Source organism: Lathamus discolor, chromosome 6 (assembly GCF_037157495.1).
Source record: "Lathamus discolor isolate bLatDis1 chromosome 6, bLatDis1.hap1, whole genome shotgun sequence".
Classification (NCBI taxonomy): domain Eukaryota; kingdom Metazoa; phylum Chordata; class Aves; order Psittaciformes; family Psittacidae; genus Lathamus; species Lathamus discolor.
The window spans coordinates 10,300,523-10,325,172 of NC_088889.1; the positions used below are offsets into that span (position 1 = coordinate 10,300,523).

A 24,650-nucleotide genomic window follows, 5' to 3' on the forward strand; every position below is an offset into this window, starting at 1 on the left:
AAAGCTGTGTGATTGTACAGAACATTGTGCTGCTTCTTCCAACTGTGACATTAGCCTTTGCTAGACCTTTAGAAAAGCTGAAGTTTTTAGTTTCCCCTGTGGGTTTCATTCATGCATGGTCTGGCCCTGAATACACTGCAGAAAACTATTCCTTCACTGTGCATCGCTGGCACTGGTGTAAGTCGGTGTGTTACTGTTCTGCTGGTGAAGATGCACAGCACAGAAATTAAATCTGTCCCTCTGACATGCAAACCGGCAAACAAGCGCCCATGTGGATAGATCAGCACTCAGACCTGCAGTCCTGGGTTCCTGGGAGAGAGAAACAAACATGTGTTGTCTACGTCCTCCTAACAAGTATTTCTGTTCTCCTGAAGAGAATTACCAAGCTTAAAATATACTTTCCAATTCACTCAGTGAAGGAGTTCCATTCATTCCTTAATGGTTAGCGTTCGCCTGTGTTGATGATGGGCAAATGAAATACCAGAGTAAAACTTACATAAAACACAATGTAATGTGTAAATCTCGAAGTAATCAGTAATAAAGTAATGTGTAGAAAGCTTTATTATGACAAGTAGCTGGACTGAACTATGTCAGGTAGTGATACAGTGTCAAATGCTGCAGGGTTTGTATTGTATGGCTGTTGCATTCAAATTTCTCACCTGTAATCTAGAGACAACACAATAGGCATCCCTGTCAGGCAGGAAAAGAGGGATCTGAGAGGAATGTGGTTTTGTACAGGTAGATGAAAACACCAGGTGGTATTTTTGTGATGTGACTTTTTATAGTATTTTACAATTCCACCTAAATAACTTAATCAAGATTGACCTTTCATGCTGTTAAATGTAGTGTGTGGGTGCACATAACCACACAGAGCAGACACTGAAATTAATTTTTTCACTGGAAAAGAAATTACAGCTGATAAGATGAACAAAGCAACCATTGTTGTGTCTCACAGGGAGAATTAAAGCACAAAGGGATTTAAGGACATACAGGAAGTCTCTTGGCAGAGCCAAGAACTGAACTGTCTCTTAAGTTCTAGTGCAAATGCCTCTGCTACGGGCCAAGCTTCTTGAGCTGGAGAGAAGCTGTCCCTTTCACTGCCCTTCTTCCGGTTTGACAGGGAAAAGAAACTGAAAAGGCTGGATAGAGAGAAGGAAAAGAAGTAATCCCAGTTGTGAAGCCGTGGCCTCTTAACAAGAGAGAAGAAATGTTCCCAAACTAACCAGCCGATGCCTCCCCCCCCTCCCCCGCCTCTTTATCCCATTCAACCCAAAAAGTAATGTTGCTGAAGTAATCCTAATGTCACAGTAAAGAGTTCTGAGCAGCTGATCAGCATAATGTGCTTCCCTTTGCTTGTGCTTTCTCTGGCTGTGTACAGAAAGCCCTTCAGCTGACATTTGTTTAATGTTCCTCAAGAGAAAACACGTGTGGAAAAAGCCTTGCATTATTGGAACAAACCTTTAAATTTGTTTTCAGATATTCCTTCCTTGTATCCTCTTTCTGCCTTTTCTTGTTTAAATTAAATTTTGGGAGTTTGTGAAAGTTTTGGGACCAAGGCTTTCATTATTTTGTCAGGAATTCTTTAGTTCTGCGTAATTGTATTTCTTGAGACTTTTTCACTTTAATTCCAAGTCTTGGATGCTACATCTGAGATGTAACAGCAGTGTAATTAAGCAGAGTTTGGTCATAACCCAAACAGTAACAGCTTGAAGGGGGCAAGATTCTCTAGGGAAAACATACCAAATATCAGATACTACATATCTGTAGTTTGCAGTGGAGATGGTAGCAAATAGATGCTGCAGGACTGAGCCTCTTAGGTTTTATACAGCTGCTGAAACTGTCCTGACCTATTGGTTGAGAGTGATTTTGTCTGTATATTAACAGCACCTTTTTTTATATATACTAAGTTTATTTTGTACCTCAATCTGCTGCAGTTGTCTTCATGCTCTGAAGCTTTCTGTCTGCTGATGAAGTTTTCTGCTTTCCTGTTTGTATGGCAAGACTTTAATGGAAACTGGGCTGTTGATTTTATTCATCATTATAAAATCATTTGGTTTCCTCTATGGTGAAGGACAGCTGCTGGCCATATGTCCTACCTAAGTTTAGCCTATTCCTCTTTCATTAAATCAGTGGTATTTTAAAGGCTATTTTCAAATTGTGCTGTGCAAGAAGATAATTTTCTTCTGGGTTTGGTCCCAGTTATTAACCTGTGGGAACTTAGCTTAGTATTCAAACATCAGCCTCATGTTTTACAGTACAAGTGGTTTGCTTTTAGTGAGCTGTTTCTTGATACTGTGGACTATGCCTGTAGCAAGTAGTGATTTTATTTATTCAAATCCCTTTTTTTTTTTTTTTTTAATTACCAGAAGATTTCCTTGTCTTGGTTTTTGCCTTGACTAAACAAACAGCCTTGAAATTTCTGAAGTTTCTAGGGCTAGGTTAGTTTCCTAATGGTAACATTAACTATTGACCGCTTCAGACACTTGCAAGTAAGAAAACAGTTATCATAAATATGAGATGTTGATAAACTGTTTTACTTCTTTTTTGCTTCTCAAAGGTGAAGTTCCCTCTCTTCTATTCCTTTCACTTCCTCCTACCTTCTTCTCTGCTTCAGAGTTGGTTCTAGCCTGTTCATCGTAGTCTAAGCAAAATGCAAGTACTCTTTACCAGAAATTATTTAGGGTAAAAACTCCCCAAAACCTTATTTAGCAATATTGTTCTCTTAAATTTGCAAAAATGGCATTACATGCTGTCCCTGCAGGTTTATTGGATGTTGTTTTCTTTCATGTTACTCTGAACTTGGCTTGAGTGACTTGGGGAAACTTTATTTCCCAAATTCTTAAACCCTAGAGCATAACAGACAATTTACTACAGTTTAAAACAAGTGCTTTCTGTTTCCTTGTGCAATTCAGTTCTGACTGGATTAAGAAAGAAAAGTTTTCTTCTCAGGAAATTCTTATTGCCAAACCTTTTTTTCCAATAGAATCCCCCCATTATCTTTGAAATTAAAGCATTTACTACTGTAAGAGTGATAGATATGTATATATTCACTGTGAGGGGGGTGAGACACTGGCACAGGTTGCCCAGAGAAGCTGTGGCTACCCCATCTCTGGCAGTGTTCAAGGCCAAGTTGGACAGGGCTTGGAGTAATGTGATCTGGTGGAAGGTGTCCCTGCCCATGGGATGGGGGATTGGAATTAGATGGTCTTTAAGCTCCCTTCCAACCCAGACTATTCTATCTTTATCCCAGAACAGGGAGCACCCATTGCAGTTACAGTGTAAAATATGTATTTGCTGTCATCAACTGCCCTAGTTGCATATCCATTCAATGCACAGTAATTCAATGAAAAGTCAAAGGCACTGATATTAACTGAGCCTCATGTTACAATAGTCAACAGCATTAGTTTGTATCATATGCATTAAAGGAGAATTTCATTATCTCCAAGTTTTTGTTAGGCTCAGAAGAAGAGCTGACAGCCAACATGCTTCCGTCTTTGTGTGCGACACATAGAAAGGTTATAGATTATGGGGGTTATCCACTGGTCATTGGTGTGATAGTGAGTAAGATATCAAGGAATATAAAGGAAAGAAAAGGCTTCATAATACACACAAGCAGTTGGGAGAAACAGAATATGCTAAAATTTTTGATCCAAAAATAAGTATGTGATTTTGAAAAAAAAGAGTTTAAAAACAAAAAGCTTCACACTTCTAACATCCACGCAAAGATTTCAATGTAAAATAACAAAGTCAGAAACCCTCACTGTTAATAACTGTCTGTCACTTATGGTGTGTGACTGAATGTGCTTCATGCTATATTTCTTTTCTTCTTGGCACTAGCACAAAAATATGTTCTTTCATTCCAGAAAAGAAATATAGTCATCTGTCTGCTATGCATATTGATACACAGGCATGCAGGTCTAATGTGATAAAATGTGATATAGTCTCAGACTAATAGGGTATTTTTCAGTATCTTGAAAATGCATTATTCAAGAAGGATGTGCAAAAGCCACTATAAATTTTTACTTTTAGGCCAGCAAAAGAGAGAGATGAGATTTTGGCTTCAGAAGATTTCTGCTGACCAAATGGAAAAGGATCCAGATAGGATATTGCTTCCCTGTTACAAATTATCTGGTAGCAAAGCTACCATCAATTTTTGTATCTTTTAGCAATGTGAGGTGCATTTCCAATTAATATTCTCTATGTCATTTTAAAAATGGTCTGTATGGAGGGGTTAAAAGTATCTCAAGTATTCTTGAAAAAGCAACCCAAAACGTCTCAATTTATTCTGTCAGTTTTCATTTTCCTTTGAAATCGGTAATATATAGAGATTTTCTTATCAAGGGTGACCTGATATGAAGTGCAGGGTTTTGGTGCTGTTTGACTTTGTGTTCCAAGCTGGCTGCACTTTACACTTCATAATTTTTGCCTTCCAGTAGAGATTCAGTTGTTATTTGCAGAGTGGCACATTCATTGGACCTCTAATGCATTTGGATTTCAAGGAAAATACATAATCAATCTTTCTAGCCTTCAATTTTAAATAGGATTAACTCAGTAGTGGTAAGTAGGCTGCACTAAATTACTACTTTTTTAGTTTCCCTACATAACAGCAATTAGAACTGGGATTTGTCCTTATTTTAATATTTGGCTTATGTGCCACATGAAATTTCTTTTGTTGTTGATATATTTACTTATTTAAATGACACTGAATTTTTAGGCTTTAGATGGTCTCAGAATCTGTCATTCACATAAACATTTGAAACATTTGGAAAGCATACACTGTAGTGAGACTTCATCTGAAGTATTTTCTGTTCCTGTCTTCAAAATTCTACAATCCAGATCTAAACAGTATGTATTAAAATTGGCTAAAAATATCCTGTCAATGCTCACAAGTAACACATAGCGACCAAATGAGCTGGTGTGCCGACCAGTAGAGAGAAAGGAAGCAGCATAAATTGGTTAGAAGTGCAGAAGCATTCACTTTGCATGATTGCCAGTAGTAAATTTGACCTTGTAATCTAGACATAAGGTACTTGAGATGCATGAAGTCTTTCAAGACTGAGTTTGTCTTTAAACCAATTTTGTTGAGAATAGATTCCTAAAATTATTTTAAACCTGCTAGTTTTAAAAACATGTATTTGAAGAGAGAGGCAAGGAATTTAACTTTTTGTGACCAAATACTCTACCATGTGATAGACACTTAAAGGCATTCATCAGGGCTGTTAATACCAAGCTCAGGCTTCTGAAGCATTTGAGTTTGTTATTCTTTACTTGAGCAGTAATTTTCCTTGGATGACATAGAATTTTGTAAGACTACAAGATTTTACACTGGAGCTTTGTTGAAACAACTTATCTGAAGAGAAATTATGCCAATTGAGGGAGGGGGAGAAACAGAAAGAGGAGAAAGATGCTGAGCAAGTCACCAGTACTCCAGTGCACTGGCTATGCATTTAGGAAATAAGCTTTTCTGCTTCGGAAAGATGGTGTAACTGTTGAAGCCATTGACAATCACAAGGTCCTTCTGCACTTACGGGCAAGGGTCTTCTCAGTTTCTTGTATTATCTGTTGCAGATTTCACTTGTGCTGCATGCTTTTTCCACTGTTAGGACAGTTGATAGGTAACAGTGCCAGTCACACAGAGCAGCCATGCAGGGAAGATAAAGTTTTCTCTGCAAATGGAGTGTTCTCTGCAGTAAGCCATATCCAATTCATGGCCTTTGAAAAACCTCATCTTCCTGAAGCTTTATTTCAGAAGTGACTTGAATGAATCCCAGAAGAACTTTATCTTTTATTTCCTTTTCTCATGATCATCAGAAACCATGATTTGATCCATTATATCATGAAATATGTTACTACATATGTCCAGAATGATTAATTGTAGTCCTTTTTGTATAACCAGCAGCTGTTGATACTGATGGGTATTTGGACTAATGCCTCTGACATTAGCACAGAAAAAGCTTTGATTGCAATTACCCTCCTTTATCTTTAAACAAGCCAGAAATTAATTGCTGTGCTTCACTTTGTTTTTTCTGCAGTACACTTAAACAAAGAGTTTTTTCTGACAAAATTGAGACTGTATTCGATTAAATTAATTGTAGTTTATTCTCACAGAAGGAAAGTGAGTAATTTACCAAAAAGAACAAACACAAAGCAGTACAAATAAGCTTTTAATAGGATTTTAGTAAATAATTCTTGAAGTTCTCATTCATTATCATAGGGTTATGGCACTGTTTTCAGAGTAATCCAATTTTGCTTGTAATAATACGTCTTCTCTCAGTGCCTAATTCAAAAAGGACTGATTTGAAACATATTTGAATTGAAGTGTCTGAGTAGCCATGTGTATTTAATAGAGAATAAATGTAACACAGCTTTGCTTAACCGGGATTTGGAGTTAGATGTCCTTTCAGAGTCCAATGTATGTGGAGAGAGAGCAAGCACACAGTAATTTGCACTTTTGGCTTAAGTTGCTATGGATGTTCTAAGATCCCAAGGAATTTTATGAACACTAGTAGAACATCCCATGATTTTCTGCTAATGGATAGCATTATTCCTATTTTACCCGAAGGAAAACTGGGACATTTAAACTTTGAATTGCATAAAGTTTCAACAATAGTTCATCTGAAATTCCAATTTCAATGCCCAGATGACATTGCTAGTGTTGCTATCAGAAGGCTTGCCACCCTGTGAAGGTTTCGTTTCATTGTAATTAAATCAATTGATAACTCTCCACGATCCACTATGAACCTTCAGAGAGGAGGATAGCTCTTAATGCGAGAGCTGTCATAGAATCAAGATACTTCTCCAGGCTGCTTTTATCCCTGTTGTAAGAGGTTCTATCATGTGAAGTGCAGGTTTCTAAACTGATGTGGAATATATTAGGTTGTTTTAGGCTATTTCTATGTACAGCAAACCAAGAAAAACTCGTGAATGTATTCCGTGTTGATACTCTGAAGGGAAGTGTTCATAGACCTGCCTTGCTCCTGTTACTCCAAGATAACATTGATGGAGTAACCTAAAAGCAACCGGGCTAATCGCACAGTTTGATAAATTTATACAACTGTTATTTTTAAGTGGGGCTCCCATAGATGGAGTAAAACCAGATGATGATAAGTGAAAACAGATGTTGAAATGCTGCTACAAGCAACCTCCTAGAAAACCCAACCCCCAGCCTAATCCCTGCAGTCATATTTTCCCACAATTTGGAAAACGAGTCTCATGGACGAAGTTCCACCTCTGATCTTATATTATAATTTCCAGTATATACTGGAATACATCTTGGCTATTAAAATCCATGGGGGTAAACTTCAGTCTTCTTCTCATAAACTGTGCACTTTCCTTCCATAGTGTCACCTTAAAATTGACACTTCCAAGTGCTTCTCAGTAGCTTTCTTCTCCACCATTCATTTTTTAAGCCCATGCTCTCTTTTTTGTGTGCTTCTGTCTTCTTCATACAGATTCTAAACCTTTGTGATGGCAAATAATGTATATCCATGTCTCTCTTTATACTGGTATTTGTAAAGGTAGTGTGGTTTGTTGTTTGTTTTTTTTTTAATATGGCTGATGTTTATTAGATGAAGGTGGTACGTTGGCCTTTTCAGCATAAATTTTAACCGTCATGCTAATATGTCAGTTGTTCACTCGTTTATCGACTGTGTACAATGGATTATTTTTGCTAGTTGTATGACATCAGGGTTTTTTCCTTTCTGTCTGTAAAAGTTGATCTTTTTATGTCATATTGTCCTTTGTGAGGAATTATTAGCCAGATGTGCTGCAAATGAACTGCTAGTTCTCAGTGTATATTCTGGACTTCTGGCTTTGAACTAATTATTGAAGAACATAGATAAGTTGTTCCCAATAATAAATCTGATACAATTAAAACATGTATAATGCCACTACCTCCCATGGACTAGCAAATGTGCATATGCTCATGAGCTCTCCCTGCATGCTCTCTGCGCCACCCCTACCTGTGCCAGTAGCTGGCACACAGGCTCTGGGGATAGCAATTGTCCACTCAGGTGCTTATACTGACACTCACTTGTTTCACCTCAGCCACCCTAGTAATTGGTATCTGCAACACAGGTCTTGGCACCCATAGTTCCCTCTCCAGCTGTTGATAGAGACCCTCATACCACTTCAGTTACCCTAGTAGCTGGGACATAGATTCTGAGACATATTGTCCCACTCTAATTGCTGGAACTTAGATTCCTACTTGCTTGAGGTGCTGGCACTGTAGATGTGGGGGACATATTACTTGAGGCTGACTTCAGCTGCTGACTTGAATTTACTTCCTCCAGTAGCTGGACCCGTGCTCCTTAGGTCCATGGCTATACCAGCTCCCTATGCTGAGACACTCACTGCCATCCTTTGCAGGCACCACTGATGCGATGGCCCTATAAGCTGAGGTCTTCTGACTTCAGTGCTGGCCCCAGATTCGCTCCAGGTACTGAGCTCAGTCCGACAGGTGTACTGATCTACGGCTGTTTACATAGGACCAGCCCCTTCTCCTTTCTGACCCCTTCACCTTAAACATTTCACAATAAGATTTGTATAGCCCTGCAGGTCCCCTCAAATATCCCAAATCCTTCTGTTCCTCTTGTTTTCCCCATAACTTATGTTATGGTTTTAAATTCCAGGTTGCCCCTCTCCAAAGCTATGCTTCAGTTTCTCAATGGCCTATCCAGTAGTGCCTAGAGAGTTTGTCACTATTTTTGTTATCCCTTGTCTATTACTTTTGTGTTCATGTGTTTTGTTTGGCTTTCTCTGTACTCTTCAAACAGAAAAGTTCCTGATAATCAACAGAGAAGTTGATCTGATAATCCTGTTGAAGCAGATGCTCTGACATGCCACATGCCCTTACAAATAAGGCAGGGGTAGCCAAATTCTGCTGAATGGCAGTGCTATTGGTTCTTCAACTAGAAATGTTCATCTTGTCTCAGTTTGAGTTGAAATATTATCTGAAAAGGAAGCTCTTGAGAGAAGATTTTTAATCTCTTTTCTGGGCAGTTTAGGTGAAGTGGTGTATTTATGAAATATGTTTTACTATTGATTTTTCTATCAGGTTTAGTACATTCATCTCCCCATTGGAGAAGCAAATGACTTGTCAATCAGTGAGACTTCACAGCAGTGAAACACAGAAATCCTGTTATCTCTCTCTAAATGCTAGTTAGTTTTCTACATAAATGGCGAAACCATTGATACTTGTAACATTTGTTTTGAAAGGCCAAAGGGGTTGGCACCTGCCTGCTGGATCCTTTTGATCCATCATGCACTTAGTATCAAATGTTACCAGGTGTCCTTTCAGCTGGTCTGTGGCGAGGCTTTGATATGCAGAGAGCATGGTCACAATGTGGGGTAGCTGTGTCACCAAAAAGGGAATAGGGAAAGCGGAAGGAATCCGCTTGCTGTATGGCTGTGATGGTCCAACTTTTGTAGCCACAGTGGGGCCAGTGCAAGCTTTGGAAGTCTGGAGGCTGGCGCTGATTTGGTGGTAACAGTTCCTGGCTCCGATTGTGATGAGCAGAAGGTGGCATGTCACTAAGGGTGTGGTATAAACAGAAAATAAAGCATTTAGTCTTCGATGTGGTGCTGCTTACTGACCAGAGGGGTCAGATAGAAGTATTGTTGGGTGAGGTCTCCTTGCAGGCTATGGGTTCGACTTCACTTTGCTTTTGACCTGTAATTCTGATGCCTAATGTTCCCACTAATGTCATCGCTTCAAAGAGGCTAGATCATTCCTTTCTGCCAGATTTATGATGAGGACTGTAAAACATTGGGTGGGGGAGATACTTAAGAATTCATATGGTCTAACTATGCAATAAGAGACAGCAGGATAAGAAGCAGAGTTAAACACTACTGCTCAGTGTCAGCACTGTGCTTGGCATACCAGCATCTGGGAGAAGACCTAACAAGTGAATGCTGGGCACTTAACATTGTGTCTGATAAATCAGAAAGACAAATACTGTGAAGATCCTTGCTCTCATGGAGTCAGTTGAAGCTGAAAGATCTACAAGTAATGCAGAGAGAGGCATGTTATTCATAGACTATTTTGTTTCTTTTGGTCTTTTCAGGTGTTCCAGGACCTTGGCACTTCTGTGTTGTCAGGTGCATTCAGAGGATACAACATCTGCCTCTTTGCTTATGGACAGACAGGTTCAGGAAAAACTTACACAATGATGGGAACACCTGTGAGTTACTCCATTCATTTTACACTTGGGGTCAAGGACGGGATGTCGAGCAGAATCACTGCTTTATTTTTAAACTGTGGTTATGGTGCTTGTGTTGAGCAGAATGCTTATACATGCTTTGTTTGATAGTTACATATAGAAAATGAGAGTTAAGCCTTTATATTTAGGTAAATAATGTAGCATCAGCTAACAAAACTAGAAAATGAGGTGTAGCTTAAATATTTCTTCTGGATAGCCTTCATCTTACTGTTTATATATCTTACTGCCTATGTCAGAGGACAAAAAACTATCCAGGTTGTGTTTTAGAAACATAGTTCAATATAATACAAAGTATTCATCCTTGGAAATTTTTGGCAGTCTGAGGTATAATTAAATTGAATTACTTTCACAAATAAAACTGGATTGAATCCTGAGAAATACTTTTGTAACAGGCTTTGTTATCTACTTGAAACATTTATCGGTTGCAGAAGTTATCCTTTGGCTGGGGAAACTTCACTTCCAGTTTTGAAATGTATTCAAATGGTGTTTGCAGAAGCTGTTACATTTTGATTCTTGTCCACCAGAAACCACTTGAAGTGCATTTTAATCTTGATACTCTGATTGATGGCCGAGGATCCTCAGTTGAGAATTCCCTGTGTTCTGCTGCAGCACAAGGCAATTTGATCTCTATTCATAAATATCCTTGGCTGTTGGTGAAACATGCCCCTAAAAAAGTCACATTTTATTTAACAGCTTCTGTGAGTAAACCACTATTTCCTACACCCATAGGAGTAAGTTTTAAAGGTGAAATAAGTGTAAAATTTGTTCAAACCCCGAAGATAAGAAGAAGACTGTTCTGTCAGGGCTTGAACTTTTGACAAGGTTTGGATTTTAAAAATTGTGTTTTCCCCACAGACATCAGCAATAGATTTTCGTTAAATCATGACTAGATTCTCCCTTCGTTTTGTGCAAAATCAGGCTTAACTCCATGGAAGCCTGAACAATTGTTAAAATTGGGTATCTCAGCAACTCTGACTGGCCACATCTTGAAATTATCATTATTTCTAAGGGAATTTCCAGGTGTAGTGTTTCTGAGAGATTTCTGGTTTATAAAGTGATTTCTTGCTCCAGTGGAATCCCACTTTGATCTGATCTCTAATAGTGTGTATTCAGTGTGAAAGTGTTCAAAACAAGTGTTTGGAACTGAACTTTTGTCCGCATGGTCTACTTGATGAACCTGGATTTTCTCCCTTTTAAAAAAGGGGAGTCCTTTAAAAGCCTTTCGTGCTTCTCAGCAAGCAGATTCCACCTAAGCCATAGAGTCTGTCACAGAGTGAGTTGGCACTGTGATCACTCATGATCAATCATGTCATAAGAACTGTATCACACAAAAGCACACCATTACTTCAGTGTAGACTGTATGGGCAAAGTTTAAATCACCCAGTTTGTGTACTGTGAGGCCATGTTCCATTCTCTCTGAGAGACCAGATTTATAAATCTAGAACATAAGGCTGTTCCAAGTCTATTCTGTGATGCCATAGCATAAAGAGATGAAAGTAGAATCAGGAAAAACCAAAATATTCCTGACCAGTCAAGCTAGTTACAGTGCCGGCCTGGCATCATCTAGACTGCAACACCTCTGACATAAGCATGTCCAAACAGCTCTTGGATTTAACCCAAACATCTAAACTTCTCATTGATGCTATATAAGTACTCTAAAATAACTTTTGCTATAAAGAACATTTGTGCTGAGGCTGCTGATATTACACAGCACATGAGTATCTGTAGTGTTTCAAGTGCAAGATGCCTTCAGCTGAAGTAGTAGAATCACCATGGTGTGCTGAACTACACTCCAGGGCGGTTTGTGTTGTTATTACTTTAGTGCTACACTATGACTCTGTCCTTTTCTTACAACTTGACTTTTATTTAAAACTCTTGCAAGAGTGATAGTAAATATATTGTTTCATTTTCTTTCTGTTTATTATTTGAAGGCATCCATTGGGCTGACACCCCGTATATGTGAGGTACTTCTTTTTATTTCACTTGCATTTATTTAAGAAACATTATTTTTCTTAATGGGTTTAAAATTTACATAAGCTTCTGGTTTGTGCAGGGCCTTTTTGCAAGGAAGGATGATTACATAGATCAGACGGCATCTTGCAGAGTAAAGGTCAGGTAAGTGTGTCACTGTTTTGGGCAATACTATGAATGCTTTCAACATCATATTCCTGTAATCAAAGAAAGTAAAGAGTAGTTTATTTTGGTTTTGTTTTCTCAGATGGTAATAATTTTGGAACAAAGGGGAGAGCACAGAGGAAGAATGAGAAAGTGTTGGATTTAGTTTTCCATCTCAGTATAGTTCTTTGGATGCTGTCTCTTCACTTTTGTATATACAGCTGAAATAGGAGTGCATTAAAAATGGACTTCCTGTTTGTTAACTGTTAAATTTGAGCCGTAATCCTACATTCCATTCTTATTCATTGTTTCCATTGATCTAATGAAACATTATGTTTGGAAATCTGGGAATTTGAACTTGCTAATGTTAAAAAAGCACATTTTATGAAATTTTTAATAAATACTGAATGCCTCTTGCTTCTTGGAAATCTGCTACTATGAGTTCCTTCTACATGCGCCGCACGGGAAGGGGCAGTAATAGGATAATGAAAATTGATTAATTGACTTCATCATGAAAGATTCAGGTAGTTAAATTGTCTAAATATACACTTTTTTTTCCCCCATTGTATTCATTTAACTTTTTTTTTTTTGCTTTTCAGTTTTCTTGAAATCTATAATGAGCGTGTCCGGGATTTGTTGAAACAATCAGACCAAAAGAAGCCTTACACACTTAGAGTCCGAGAGCACCCTGAAACAGGACCATATGTACAAGGTAAGAGCAGGCTTCACAACCAGCATCAGAATTCCAAGTAAACGTTGATCAGGTTTGTATGTATATTTGCATATGTTCCTGGTGTGATTCTGGATCGCTTCTACTCTTCTACTAGTGCAAAATGGCACAGAGTAGTTTTACAGTGGAGACTACTAGGAAGAGCCTTTTCCAAGCTGATGAAAGTTTCAAAAATTACTGAGTTTGTTTAGAAAGTAAATGCATTTTTGTAAATGCAAAAATTTGTAAATGCAAAAATTGTAAATGCAAAAATTCTTTTTCCAGGCACCTTATATCTAGTGCGTGGAGTTCCCAAGTTGCCTCTGGTATCAGATTTTGCTGCTGCTTGGCTGGCTAGTAAATGGGTAGTAACACCTGGGGGTTTGTGTTTTGTATGCAAACTTTTATTGGTCCTGTCACATTAGTTCAGATACTGATTTGTTTAGGCTTTTAAATAGAGTTCTTGTCTCTGCATGTTTTGTGAATTCCTTTTGTTCTTTCTGGTTCACTTTTTCTCCCTCTCTTTTTCTTTATCATGGTATTACCCATCAGATTGTTGTCCTCACTTCAGAGATTAAGGCAAGATATGACAACAGATAGAGTGATTTGACTGCATGATTGGAGGCTGGAATTTCCAGCAGTATTGGTCGTAGTACGTCTAACAACAGACAGTTGTTTCCAATTCCTCATCTCAAAATTTGAAATAAGCACTTGGAAAGCATTGAACTTGCATGGTCCTATACACAAGGGACTATCTGGCATTCTGGTTATTTCAGCTGTGCTTTCCCAGCCCATCAGCATCCTGTTTAAGGAGAGTCGGAAAATACATGAATTGATGGTCTCATTAGTATGGCAAACTTATCATTCTTTGAAAAGCAGATTTGTAGACATTTGACTTTTATTGAGGTCTTTCCAAGATTCCTTCTACCTGCTTGTTATTGGACAACTCTATTGCTGGTGGAGTATAGATACTAATTATTTTCCTTTAGCAGCTGCTCATTCACCACACAAGAAAAGGTCTTTAAACTGCTTCCTTCCTTGGCAATTTCCATCCCTTTTCTGAGGCCTTGTATCTCCAGTGATTCTTTGGCTGCGTATAACTGAGTTTCCCTGCTTTAGAAGAAAATGAAGTTATAGCTTCTACCAATGGGCTGGCTTGCCTTTTGTCGCTATTTTGTCTTCATCTGGAGCCTTCCAGGCCAAATCCATCACTGCTTTTACAGTTCTGTTTTTTTGTTTGTTTGTTGTTGTGTTTGTGGGTTTTGTTTGGTTGTGGTTTGTTTTTTGGTTTTTTGGAGGGTTAAATTCAAATTTACCCCTTTTGAATAAGGATTTTGGGCACAACTAAAAACTTTAAGCGGAACAATTCTATGTTACAGTCCTGAAATATCCCGAAGAATTTCCCAATCGATTAGATTTTGTAAAATAAGAGTGAAAAGATAATGGAAAAAGATGAATCTAGATAATATTTGCCTGCTTTGGCCATATTTGCAAATGCAGCATGGATATTTTAGAAGATTCTCTACCTCTGTATCTTATGACAGCTTCCAAAAATAATTATGCTAATGCCTGTAAGAAAACCTTTAATTTTAATGATAAATGTGCATTTTTAGAAAAATTGATTGCATTCATGGAAAATGAAGTAATTTCTCTGCTGAAGGTATCAGAGGGTATAATTAAATGCTGTTAAGTCAATTAGATGCTTAGACCAACAGTCAGATGGCCTAGCGTTTTTCTTTTTTAGGTATGTGTATATAAGTATATATTGAAAAATAAACATGCTTATGTACAGTTTGTTCAATTAAGAGCATTAACAGTTTGCTTTTCTTGATGCTTTTTGGGGAGAGGGACTAATAAAGAAGATGTGATTACGTGGCTCCTTTTGTAGCTGCACTCATTAGTTCGCATCAAAAGTAAGCAGCAATGAGCAAGTCCAGAGGTCTTTTGAATGCAGGTGAGGAGTACAGTCAGCTGGATATTATTAATGTCAGATTCCAGAAAATGAAGTGTTTGACAACACTGGTACAAAATGCCCTTCTCAATTGCAGTAATATTTTGCTGCAATCAGCAGCTACTGATCTCTGTAATAAGGGCCATCTATGTGCTGAGGGCGTCTTTGGCAGTGTTATATATAGTCTCTCTGCAGCATCAGACAGAGTACGTGCAAGTATATTGTTTCCAATAGCTAGATGGCTGAGATCAGAATTGTCAGCAAGCTTACTAGAAGGGGAGCTTGTTTTGTATTTTGTTTTTATTCTCCTTCCAGGCAGTTTGATGTATGGAAGAAATAAAAATGGTGAACATCAGCAAAGCTCAGAAATTTCCTGTTATTTCCCCATAGATACAGTATGATAAGGGCTAGCATCTCTATTTGCATCATACTTCTTGCAAGCCATCAGTGATTTTAAGGTTTGCTGATTTTGGTCAGGAGCTTCCCAGTGTACCATTAGTTTTAGTTATGTGTTTGTTATCAGTGATGTCCAGAGTACAGTTAGCACTGGGTGAAGAACAGACAAAGAGGAAAATGGGAAGACTTAACCCCTTTCAGGATGCTTAGATGGCTCTGGCAATCCATTTTCTGTTTGCAAAGCCCAGTCAGGAAGTCCCAGCTCAAGTATTTTGAATAGTTTCCAGCCGATCATTTTTCCTCGTAAAGGCTGCGAGATTGTAGCCTTTAAAATGCTGAAAGTGTTTCAGTGCTTTGGGTTGGAATCATTTCAAACTTCTCCCTCACAGATGGTTGCACCGTTAAGGAATCGGCCTCTCTTAAACCAGGAAATGATGCAATCTATTTTCTTACTCTGAGACAGACTTCTGAGGAGATCCTTTCTTACTTCAAGGCAGATTTCTAGATGAGCAAGTGTTTTTGATCTTTCTATAGGACTTGAAAGTCACCTTCCTTTTTCTTGCAGTCAGCAGAACACTTTGTCATTTCTTTTCAGAAACACTTAAAATGTTTCACTTGCCTTATTGAAAAACTAAATGTTTCGCTAGATTCACTATTCCAGTACTTATGGAAATGTAGGTACATAAGAATTTCTTCCATGCCTTCATTTTATAGCTGGATTTTTATTCAGTTAAATGAAACCCTGAAAAAGGCTCTGGGAAAACAATATATGATAGTTTCCATACCCTGAGCTTTGAAGATCACAGTGCTGTTGGTAAAATAATGGGCCTCTTTCTCAAATGGAAAATGTGATGCCTTCTGGAATGAATGTATTGTAAAGGGACACCAGAGAGCAGAAGAAATGCTTTTGTTTGAGAATCATTCTATACTGTGTGTAGCATACACACTGCAGTTAAGAGTTTTTTGAAGTGTGGGTGATCCAAAAATATTTCCCCCCTCCTCTCTGTATGTGTATTGCGGACTAAAATAAATTCCCATCTTTGGTTTAGATTTTGCTTTCATTTCATTCCATTGTTCAGCCTGAGGAAGAGAAGCTGCATGGAGACCTCATAGCAGCTTTCCAGTGTCTGACGGGGGCCTATAAGGATGCTGGAGAGGGACTCTTCCTCAGGGACTGTAGCAGTAAGACAAGGGGTTATGAGTTCAAAGTTAAACAGGAGAAGTTTAGATTAGATATTAGGAAGAAGTTCTTCACTGTGAGGGTGGTGAGGCACTGGAACAGGTTCCTGAGAAGCTGTGGCTGCCCCATCCCTGGCAGATACCTAAATCAGTATGGGGGGATGAAGTAACCCTGGATTCCAGCTGTGAGGTAAAACATCATGCAGAGGAGTGGTTTATTAGGTACTTAAGACAAAGACTTGCTTCACAGCTCAGGTGGTTTTTTTAGGAGTCACTGCAGTACCAGTGATAACTAATCATTACCATAAAATGCAAACGAGACATATTAAACTGTATCTCTGTGAAATACAAGCCTCGTGAGGTTAATTTTGTGTGTCTGTTGGAATTTGCATTGTGCAAGGGGCTGGCAGTGCTGCAGCAGCACACTGCCCTCCTCTGGGGCCCTGTTAGTCACAGCCACCACTCTACCACAGCAGGCTCTCAATGCAGTATTTTCTTTTATTGGGTTTTTTTTCCACACTTAAAAATAAAATCAAATAAAGAAATATAAAACTGGAAGCAGGAGATCTGAAAAGGCCAGATGTTTCGTATCATTATTTATGTCCGCTGTAGGGGAAAAGAGCATGAAGACTCATGAGTTACAGGCTGAAGCCTAGTTGAGTAAATGGTAGATATTCTGAGGGGCTGGTTGCTAATTCTGTTGCGTGAGCAGAGACATTATCCAGAGGCAATGGCTGAAAGCTTCTTTACAGAATCTGTAACCAATTAGTAGCAGTGACATAGCTGAAAATTTCTCACGGAGTTTCAGTCATACTGTTTTTATATACCATTTTTCTGCTGACAAGTTGTAAAAAGGCCTGTGCTTTGAAGGCAAAAGGCATTTTTTATAGTGATGTCACTGCATCTGAAGGACTTTATCTGCATCGTTTTACCTTATTTTTAAATGCAATGATTACTCTAGTTGAAAGACTACTTGTAGCAAGACTGGCCTCCCAGCACAACATCCTTATGCTCCTGTTGTTGGTAAACTGGTTGAAACTTCCTGAAAAAAAAATATGCATTTAACTCTTTTTAAATCTTTGACAGGATTGACGCAACATTTAGTTACAGACTACAAGCAAGTTGTAGAACTTCTAGAAGAAGGAATAGCTAAAAGGTATTTTATAAAACAAACCAGCTCTTTCTTTCTTTCACCATGTGTTGATTTCATTGAGGTTTGTTTTCCCGACTGTTGCCAATGCTTTTCATGATAGCATGTGAAATATGCTGTGTATGACGTGCACATAAGATGTAACATACCCTCATATTATCCACAGTAAGAGCTACAAGTACTCATGAAGTTGTTTCTTCAAAACTGATCCAGTGCTGACTTACCCAGAAAATTCCACCATCTGTCTGGGATAGAAAATGCATGCCGAGAAAACATTTGCTGTAAACAGACTTAAGTTTTTCTTCTCCACTTACATGGGACACTTTAGACTGTTTGGCTTTCAACTCACTTGTTAGTGTAACTTAGTGATTGAATACTGTTGAGAAGATAGTTTATTTGTATTTAATTTATAAAAGTATTTGTTTTGTAATTATTTGGTTTGATTTTCATAAGCATTTAAGTTCTTAGTACAGGTCATGCACATTTGCTATGAGAGAACTGTGGGAACTACTAATGAAGCCAATGATTTTGGCTGTCGTTAGTCAAGACACTTTTTTGCTTTTTCACCAGAGAGCCTTGGATATCAGTACAACTGCTGTAAAGGATTCTCCAAATGCAAATCACAGTTCCAAAATTGATATTAAGTCTTATCATAAAAGAAGTCAAGACTTTAGAATGCCAGTGATGCTGAGAAGTAAATAAAAACTAAGCTGCATTATCACAAAAACAGAATATACAGCAGGACTGAGTTTTGCTGCTTCTGCTTGTAGCAATCAGTAAATGAAATTCTTCTAAATGCAAGTCTTTTTCAGACTAACACCAAAATCCCAAGTTGTCTCATTGTCTTATCATAAAAGAAGTCAAGACTTTAGAATGCCAGTGATGCTGAGAAGTAAATAAAAACTAAGCTGCATTATCACAAAAACAGAATATACAGCAGGACTGAGTTTTGCTGCTTCTGCTTGTAGCAATCAGTAAATGAAATTCTTCTAAATGCAAGTCTTTTTCAGACTAACACCAAAATCCCAAGTTGTCTCATTGCTAAGGAAATAGATGTAGAGAAAACAAAATCAGAGGTTCAGTATTTTGTGTGGTTTTGTGATGTTGAAGTTTCAAACTTTGTCACTTGCATGAAACCAAGGAGTGTTGTCTTTTTTTGAGGAACATTCCAAAAACTTATTTGGAATATACAGGAAACTGCTGTTTACCTATAGTCTTTATTTTTATGAAATAGCACATTGTAAATGCAAACAAACTAATTTAAACCACCTGCAGTCTGAGAGATGATGCCAACTGAATATGACAGCTCCAAATCTGACTATGCAGGAAAGATACAGGATGGGAAGCTCTGCTTGAACATGGGTGGTGCCTTTCATGGGTGAGAAGGCAGTTCCTGTACTAACAACAAGCAAAGTTTATTGAGGGTGTATTTTCAACCAGTTGGTTTTATCAGGCCATCTCCAGCCCTGCTCTGCCTGCACCTGTCTGTTAGAAAATAAACAAACACGATTTTCCATAGGCAGTCATTATTTTTGTTGTTGCTCCCAGTGCTGTTATTTTTTCTCTTGACACTTTACAAGACCTTATCTCAAATGCTTAAGAACAAAATTTCAAAATGCAGGAAATACAAATTTCCCTATTTCCATAAGCACAGCCCTCGTGCTGTGTTAAGCTAAGCAACCAATGAGTCTAGATAATACTACTAGAGCAGTTCAAGATATTAAAACGTGCACTACATGCCGTAATGAAATATATAAAAAACTAACACGTACATACTCCCATAAAAATGCTCACATGGGTTGTGATTAGTTGAGATATGAACTTGCCCTCTACTTACGAGTGTTGTCAGAGGTGAGGAGTGAGTACTAACACTTCCTCCTCCAAATCCTGGTGCACTTTCTCTTTTGCTTTATAAACTTCAGTGCTGTTCCTTTATATTCTCTGCTCTCTGTAGAGCTGTGTTTTGTCTTCTGCCCTTCACACAGTTGTTTGCCTTCCTCCTCCAACATCTGGAGACTAGTTCATGTTCTCTTGCTTCCTCAGCATAGGCTAACACATGACCATGAAGCACTAGACTGCCTGTAGTTTTTGGCAGTGCCTGTTTATGTGGCTGTGAAGGTGTAGGAAGCAGAGTGCAATAGGGAGGAGAGTCCTGGTTTTGGCCTCCTGTGTCTGATGCTCAGCAGTATACACACAGCTGCAAGCTCTCTGCTGTCTAGTGCAACTGGTCAGCGGGACTCTTGACAGCTGGGTTCAATACAAAACCATGGTTCCACAGTCCTTGTCTGCACTACTAACATTGCCTGCTGTTGTTGAGGGCAAGCTTGGGAAAACTGATACTAAAGGCTGCACATGGGGACAATATGGAGAAAATGTACTGGGCCAGTATATTCAGTGGTGTTGCGGGTGAGCTGTGTGATGCCATTGCTGACTGTACTTCTCTGCTGTATTCTACCTTACACAACACTTTAGAGTTGTGCTATAAAGGTGCTTTAAGACACTTCTTCAGAGTGCTGCTGATGGACAAAACCACCTCCAACTGACCCTTAGTTTCTGCCCTTCCAGGTCTTCTGCCAAACACTGTGATCAGATCCAAGAATACAGTCTACCATAGTCTCCAAGTTTCATGTTCCTTTGTCTTCATTTCTGCTGTTATTTTTGCTTTTCCTGAATACAGGGAAATAAACCTTTGTAACTGAATGGTTTGTTCTTCTTTCTAGAATCACAGCAGCTACACATATTCACAATGCTAGCAGCAGATCCCATGCTATCTTCACCATCCAGTACACTCAGGTTAGCTAAAAATAATCCAGTTTCCTTTGCTCTCAAAAAGCATTGTTCAATGTGTTGTGTATTGTTTACTCCTCACTGTTTTGCACTTTATAATAATCTCTGTAGAAGCTGTTACTTATTTCCTTTGGATCACACTGCAGATGTGTTACACTTCCTAGGCGGCTTGATGTGTTGAGTGTTTACTGAGGTATTCTTGTTCTTTTATGCAAGCTTATAGTCAGAAGTTATGCCAAAGATCCTGTAAAAAGAAATGTTTGGAGTTTTAATCAGCCCTTTGAAATGTAATACCCATTCTAGGATGCTGTGAAAATTACATGTGAATATGTTTGAAGTTATATTATGTTTAGGATCCTTAATTGAAATATGACATTAGTTTAACACCAAAATTTTGTATCTGTCCAGCTTTTCAGATGTGCTCATCTCTTTAGCATTTGGCATCCACTACTCTCCCAGAGACAATGCACCCTTTCTCTGGAGGAATTATATCCTTCCCTGGCAGGGAAGTCGTTCAGTGGTCCAATAGACCTTTTCTATCTCACACTTCTAACATCCTGTAATCACAGAACATTTTGGGCTATTTTTCAGTAGTTTCACAAAAGACCTTTGGAATACATTAGTGGAAAATAACTGCAAGATCTACAAGAAAGCCTTTCACAGTCGCTAGGCAGTAAGGTTTTTTTCTCAAGAGGAAATCGGCATAAGAGGGTAGTTTCTCTGCTGGGTGAGAAAGCTGTTGAGTTAATGGTTTGAGCATAGTCAATGGGTCAAGGTCACAAAGAAAGGCAGTGAGACAGTCATGTACAACCCAGTTTCAAACAAATGAACACATCTATTTTATTTTCATTAATTAAGAGGAATAATCTTCCTTATTTACATTTTTGTCTTTAGGCTATATTGGAGAATAATCTCCCCTCTGAAATTGCAAGCAAGATCAATTTAGTGGACCTTGCAGGCAGGTAATTAACATACTGAAGGTCAAACAGGTAATTTTCTCTGAAGATGGTACTGCCTAAAGGATGAAATTTAATATTTTAAAATTTCATTAAAGTAACAATAAGCCTGACTTTTGTATACAGTAACAAGGAATATTGAGCTGTCTCTGTCATCTATTATCTCTGTCTCTGTTCTTGTGCATTGGATATTGGATTTCATTGGGGAAGGGAGTTCCTGGGTCTCAAGATCCAGTACTGTGCTGTTGCATACATTTAAGTAATCCCATTCAACCCTGTATTCTTGTTAAGTGGATATTCTAGTAGCTCTTGGTGGAATTATCAAATCTGAGCTTGAAAAGAGAGAGGAAAAAAAGGGATGTATTCCTCATGGCTGCCTAGCATGGGCAGGATTAAATAGTCATATCTCACTGCTTATGTTCATGTTCCAAAATCTTTAAGTCTCTGATCTTAGCTGTGCATTTCAGTGAGGAACATGGGGTTATGCTGGATGTGACAGAGAACAGAAGGAAGAGTTATAGAACAGTTGGAGAACAAGACATTTTTCTTTCTCAAGAATGTAAATTGCCATGTACGGCTGAACAGAGGAAGTACTACTGAGGGGATATGCAGACTTCTGCACAGAGCCAGTCTAGACTTGCAGAGTTGTAAATATATGTTGGTGGTTTTTTTAATTCAGAGCACCTATGATTAGGTTGCCTAGTTCAGGCTTAAATTCATGTTTTGATGGATGTTTAACAGTAGTTCATGCCAATGACCTTTGCTCATGGCTGTTAGGACTTTCTGAGCCAGAGCGCAATATAAATTATTCAAAGCATATGGGTTTTAATTCCAAGACTTTCAATTTCTGTTTTCTTGTATGTCAGGAAAATACATAATGTTTTCATATTGATTTTGTGTTAATAATTAAGCATTTTTGTTTGGTTTGCCCTGTCTTTTACATGCATGTGTGCTACAGTGAAAGAGCTGATCCCAGTTACTGTAAAGATCGTATTACCGAAGGTGCCAATATTAACAAGTCATTAGTTACACTTGGAATTGTCATCTCCACTTTAGGTAAGCACAGTAGTTCTTTATATTGAAGGGTAGTGATAAAAGCCTAGGACTCCCTCACCATGTGTTGTGTCTTAATGTTTCTCTATATTTACAACAAAAAGCTGAGCAGAACAGCTGTGTGGCATCTACATAAACTGTAATAATATCTAAGAAAATTAAATAGAAAAAGGAAACTCCTTTCCTGAGCTCTGTGGTGTTTCTCCTTCAGCACAAAATTCACAGATGTTCAGCAGCTGTCAGAGCATAAACACCATAACAAGTGAAGGGGACAGCAGTCATGCAGACAGTCCTTCCACAAGCAGCATCAGTGGGACCAGGCGACCGGCTTACATCCCGTACCGTGACTCCATCCTCACCTGGCTTCTGAAGGACAGTCTGGGGGGCAACTCCAAGACCATTATGATTGCCAGTGAGTATGGTTTCTATTCCCTGCTAGGATTTTGCACTACATTACCTGCTTAAAATACATCTCTACTCCAGTGAGAAGACAGGTATATCTTAGGATCTGTCCTTCGTTTTCATAAATACTTCATAGGATACTCAAGAAAATGAGAAGGCATGCTGATTGTGCATGAATTTAAGCTTAAAGACTTTCCAAGATCATAGCTTTGGTTTAAAGCATGTTATTCAATTATAAATACAATCTTGAGAAGACATTTTCTATGGGCTTGATGAAATATCCTTAAGGATATTTTTGGGTTTGTTTTTTAAAGAAGCAAGACTAAAAAAAATCCACCTTTTTCAGAAGTGATGGGTTAAACTGGTTACTTTTTAAAATACTATTTCTTTTCTATTTGTTTTCTGTCTGTAGCTATCTCTCCTGCCAGCTCCAGCTACAACGAGACCATGAGTACCTTGAGATATGCTTCAAATGCCAAAAATATTGTTAACAAGCCCAGAGTGAATGAGGTGAGGCTTTGAGTTCTGCATTTCATTTTCTCTTTTGTTCTGTGTATTATTTGTTTATTTGCTGTATCTGCACTCTCAGTAAGATTCATACTCCTTTTTCCCATGTTAATGGGAGCTAAATAGGACCCTGGATGTTACAGAAAGCCCGTGCGAGATCCTTGACTCCATCCCTTCAGCTAGTTGCCTTCTTCCCCTCACTGTAAACCAACCGGAGCCAAAGTGTCACTGGCAGTTGAGAGAAAGTTGACTCTTTGACTGAAGAGTTTCCCTGAACTGTCTGCAAAAAGCCGGTCTCCAGAAACTGCCTGTGCAGAGATGCTTACAGTGAAAGTGAGATAAATGTCTCCACATAAACAAGCAGGAAATGCTTTGTGTGTCAATTAGAAGGGCTTTTAGTATCATGGTTGGTGACATTCTCACTTAGTCTCCTCTAGTCTGGTTCTGTCCTCTGCATGAGAGAAATAACAGCATTTTTCTGACCTATTTTGAAGATAAATCCATACAAGTAGTGATGTACCCAGCTATTCTTATAATGGGAACAAATATTACGTTATGTCTGTGTTCAGAAAAGAGATGGAACAGAGTTTATGGGGGAAAAAAACCTATCAAAAATGGGAAGCACCTGTCCCTAGGCAGTACATTCCAAGGGCCTGGCAGGGTGGATGGAGCAAGGAGCACTGCTTGAGTGTGCTTGTTCTCCTCTCCTCCCAGGGCTTGGAACAGCTCTGCATTGATTTCTTTTGCTAGAATTTTTTTAAGAATGATTTTTCCAACATCTGTGTCTCAATGTTTCAGGATGCAAATGTAAAACTGATCAGAGAACTACGAGAAGAAATTGATAGGTTGAAAACTATGCTGATGAGCTTTGAACTGGTACGTAGGAATACTTCCCAGCTGGAGCTCTAATCAAGCTTTATGTAGCTACAGTCACTTACTTTGTCTTACCTGCTTACCTTAGCATGTTTATTGTAACTGGAGAGAAATTAAACTGTTCTGTGTGATTTCACAGTGTTTATAAGGCTAACTGCATTTCTGTCAATTCACTTTTTTCTATTATATTGATAATCCTGAATGATAAGCATTTGTGTAACGATTAGGAAGGATTTTCTTGCCTTTCGTGGAGGCAGCTGGTGTTGTTGTCCAGAAATATCATGAAATAGAAGTATTTTATTTGTAGGGATATGAAAGCACCAAGACAGTACAAGATATTAAGCTTTGATGT

The 24,650-nt window shown here is 38.4% G+C and overlaps 1 protein-coding gene across 1 annotated transcript in view; it reads left to right on the forward strand.

The window, feature by feature from the left end:
• Nucleotides 1-24,650, forward strand: part of STARD9 (StAR related lipid transfer domain containing 9) — a 106,891-nt gene that overhangs the window by 38,197 nt on the left and 44,044 nt on the right. Inside the window, exons 4-14 of the mRNA XM_065682715.1 lie at nucleotides 10,065-10,181; nucleotides 12,152-12,184; nucleotides 12,274-12,335; nucleotides 12,935-13,047; nucleotides 17,657-17,726; nucleotides 20,441-20,513; nucleotides 21,402-21,469; nucleotides 22,422-22,519; nucleotides 22,728-22,928; nucleotides 23,331-23,428; nucleotides 24,224-24,301. Coding sequence (XP_065538787.1) covers nucleotides 10,065-10,181; nucleotides 12,152-12,184; nucleotides 12,274-12,335; nucleotides 12,935-13,047; nucleotides 17,657-17,726; nucleotides 20,441-20,513; nucleotides 21,402-21,469; nucleotides 22,422-22,519; nucleotides 22,728-22,928; nucleotides 23,331-23,428; nucleotides 24,224-24,301 — 1,011 coding nt within the window. The remainder of the gene's footprint in view (nucleotides 1-10,064; nucleotides 10,182-12,151; nucleotides 12,185-12,273; nucleotides 12,336-12,934; nucleotides 13,048-17,656; nucleotides 17,727-20,440; nucleotides 20,514-21,401; nucleotides 21,470-22,421; nucleotides 22,520-22,727; nucleotides 22,929-23,330; nucleotides 23,429-24,223; nucleotides 24,302-24,650) is intronic.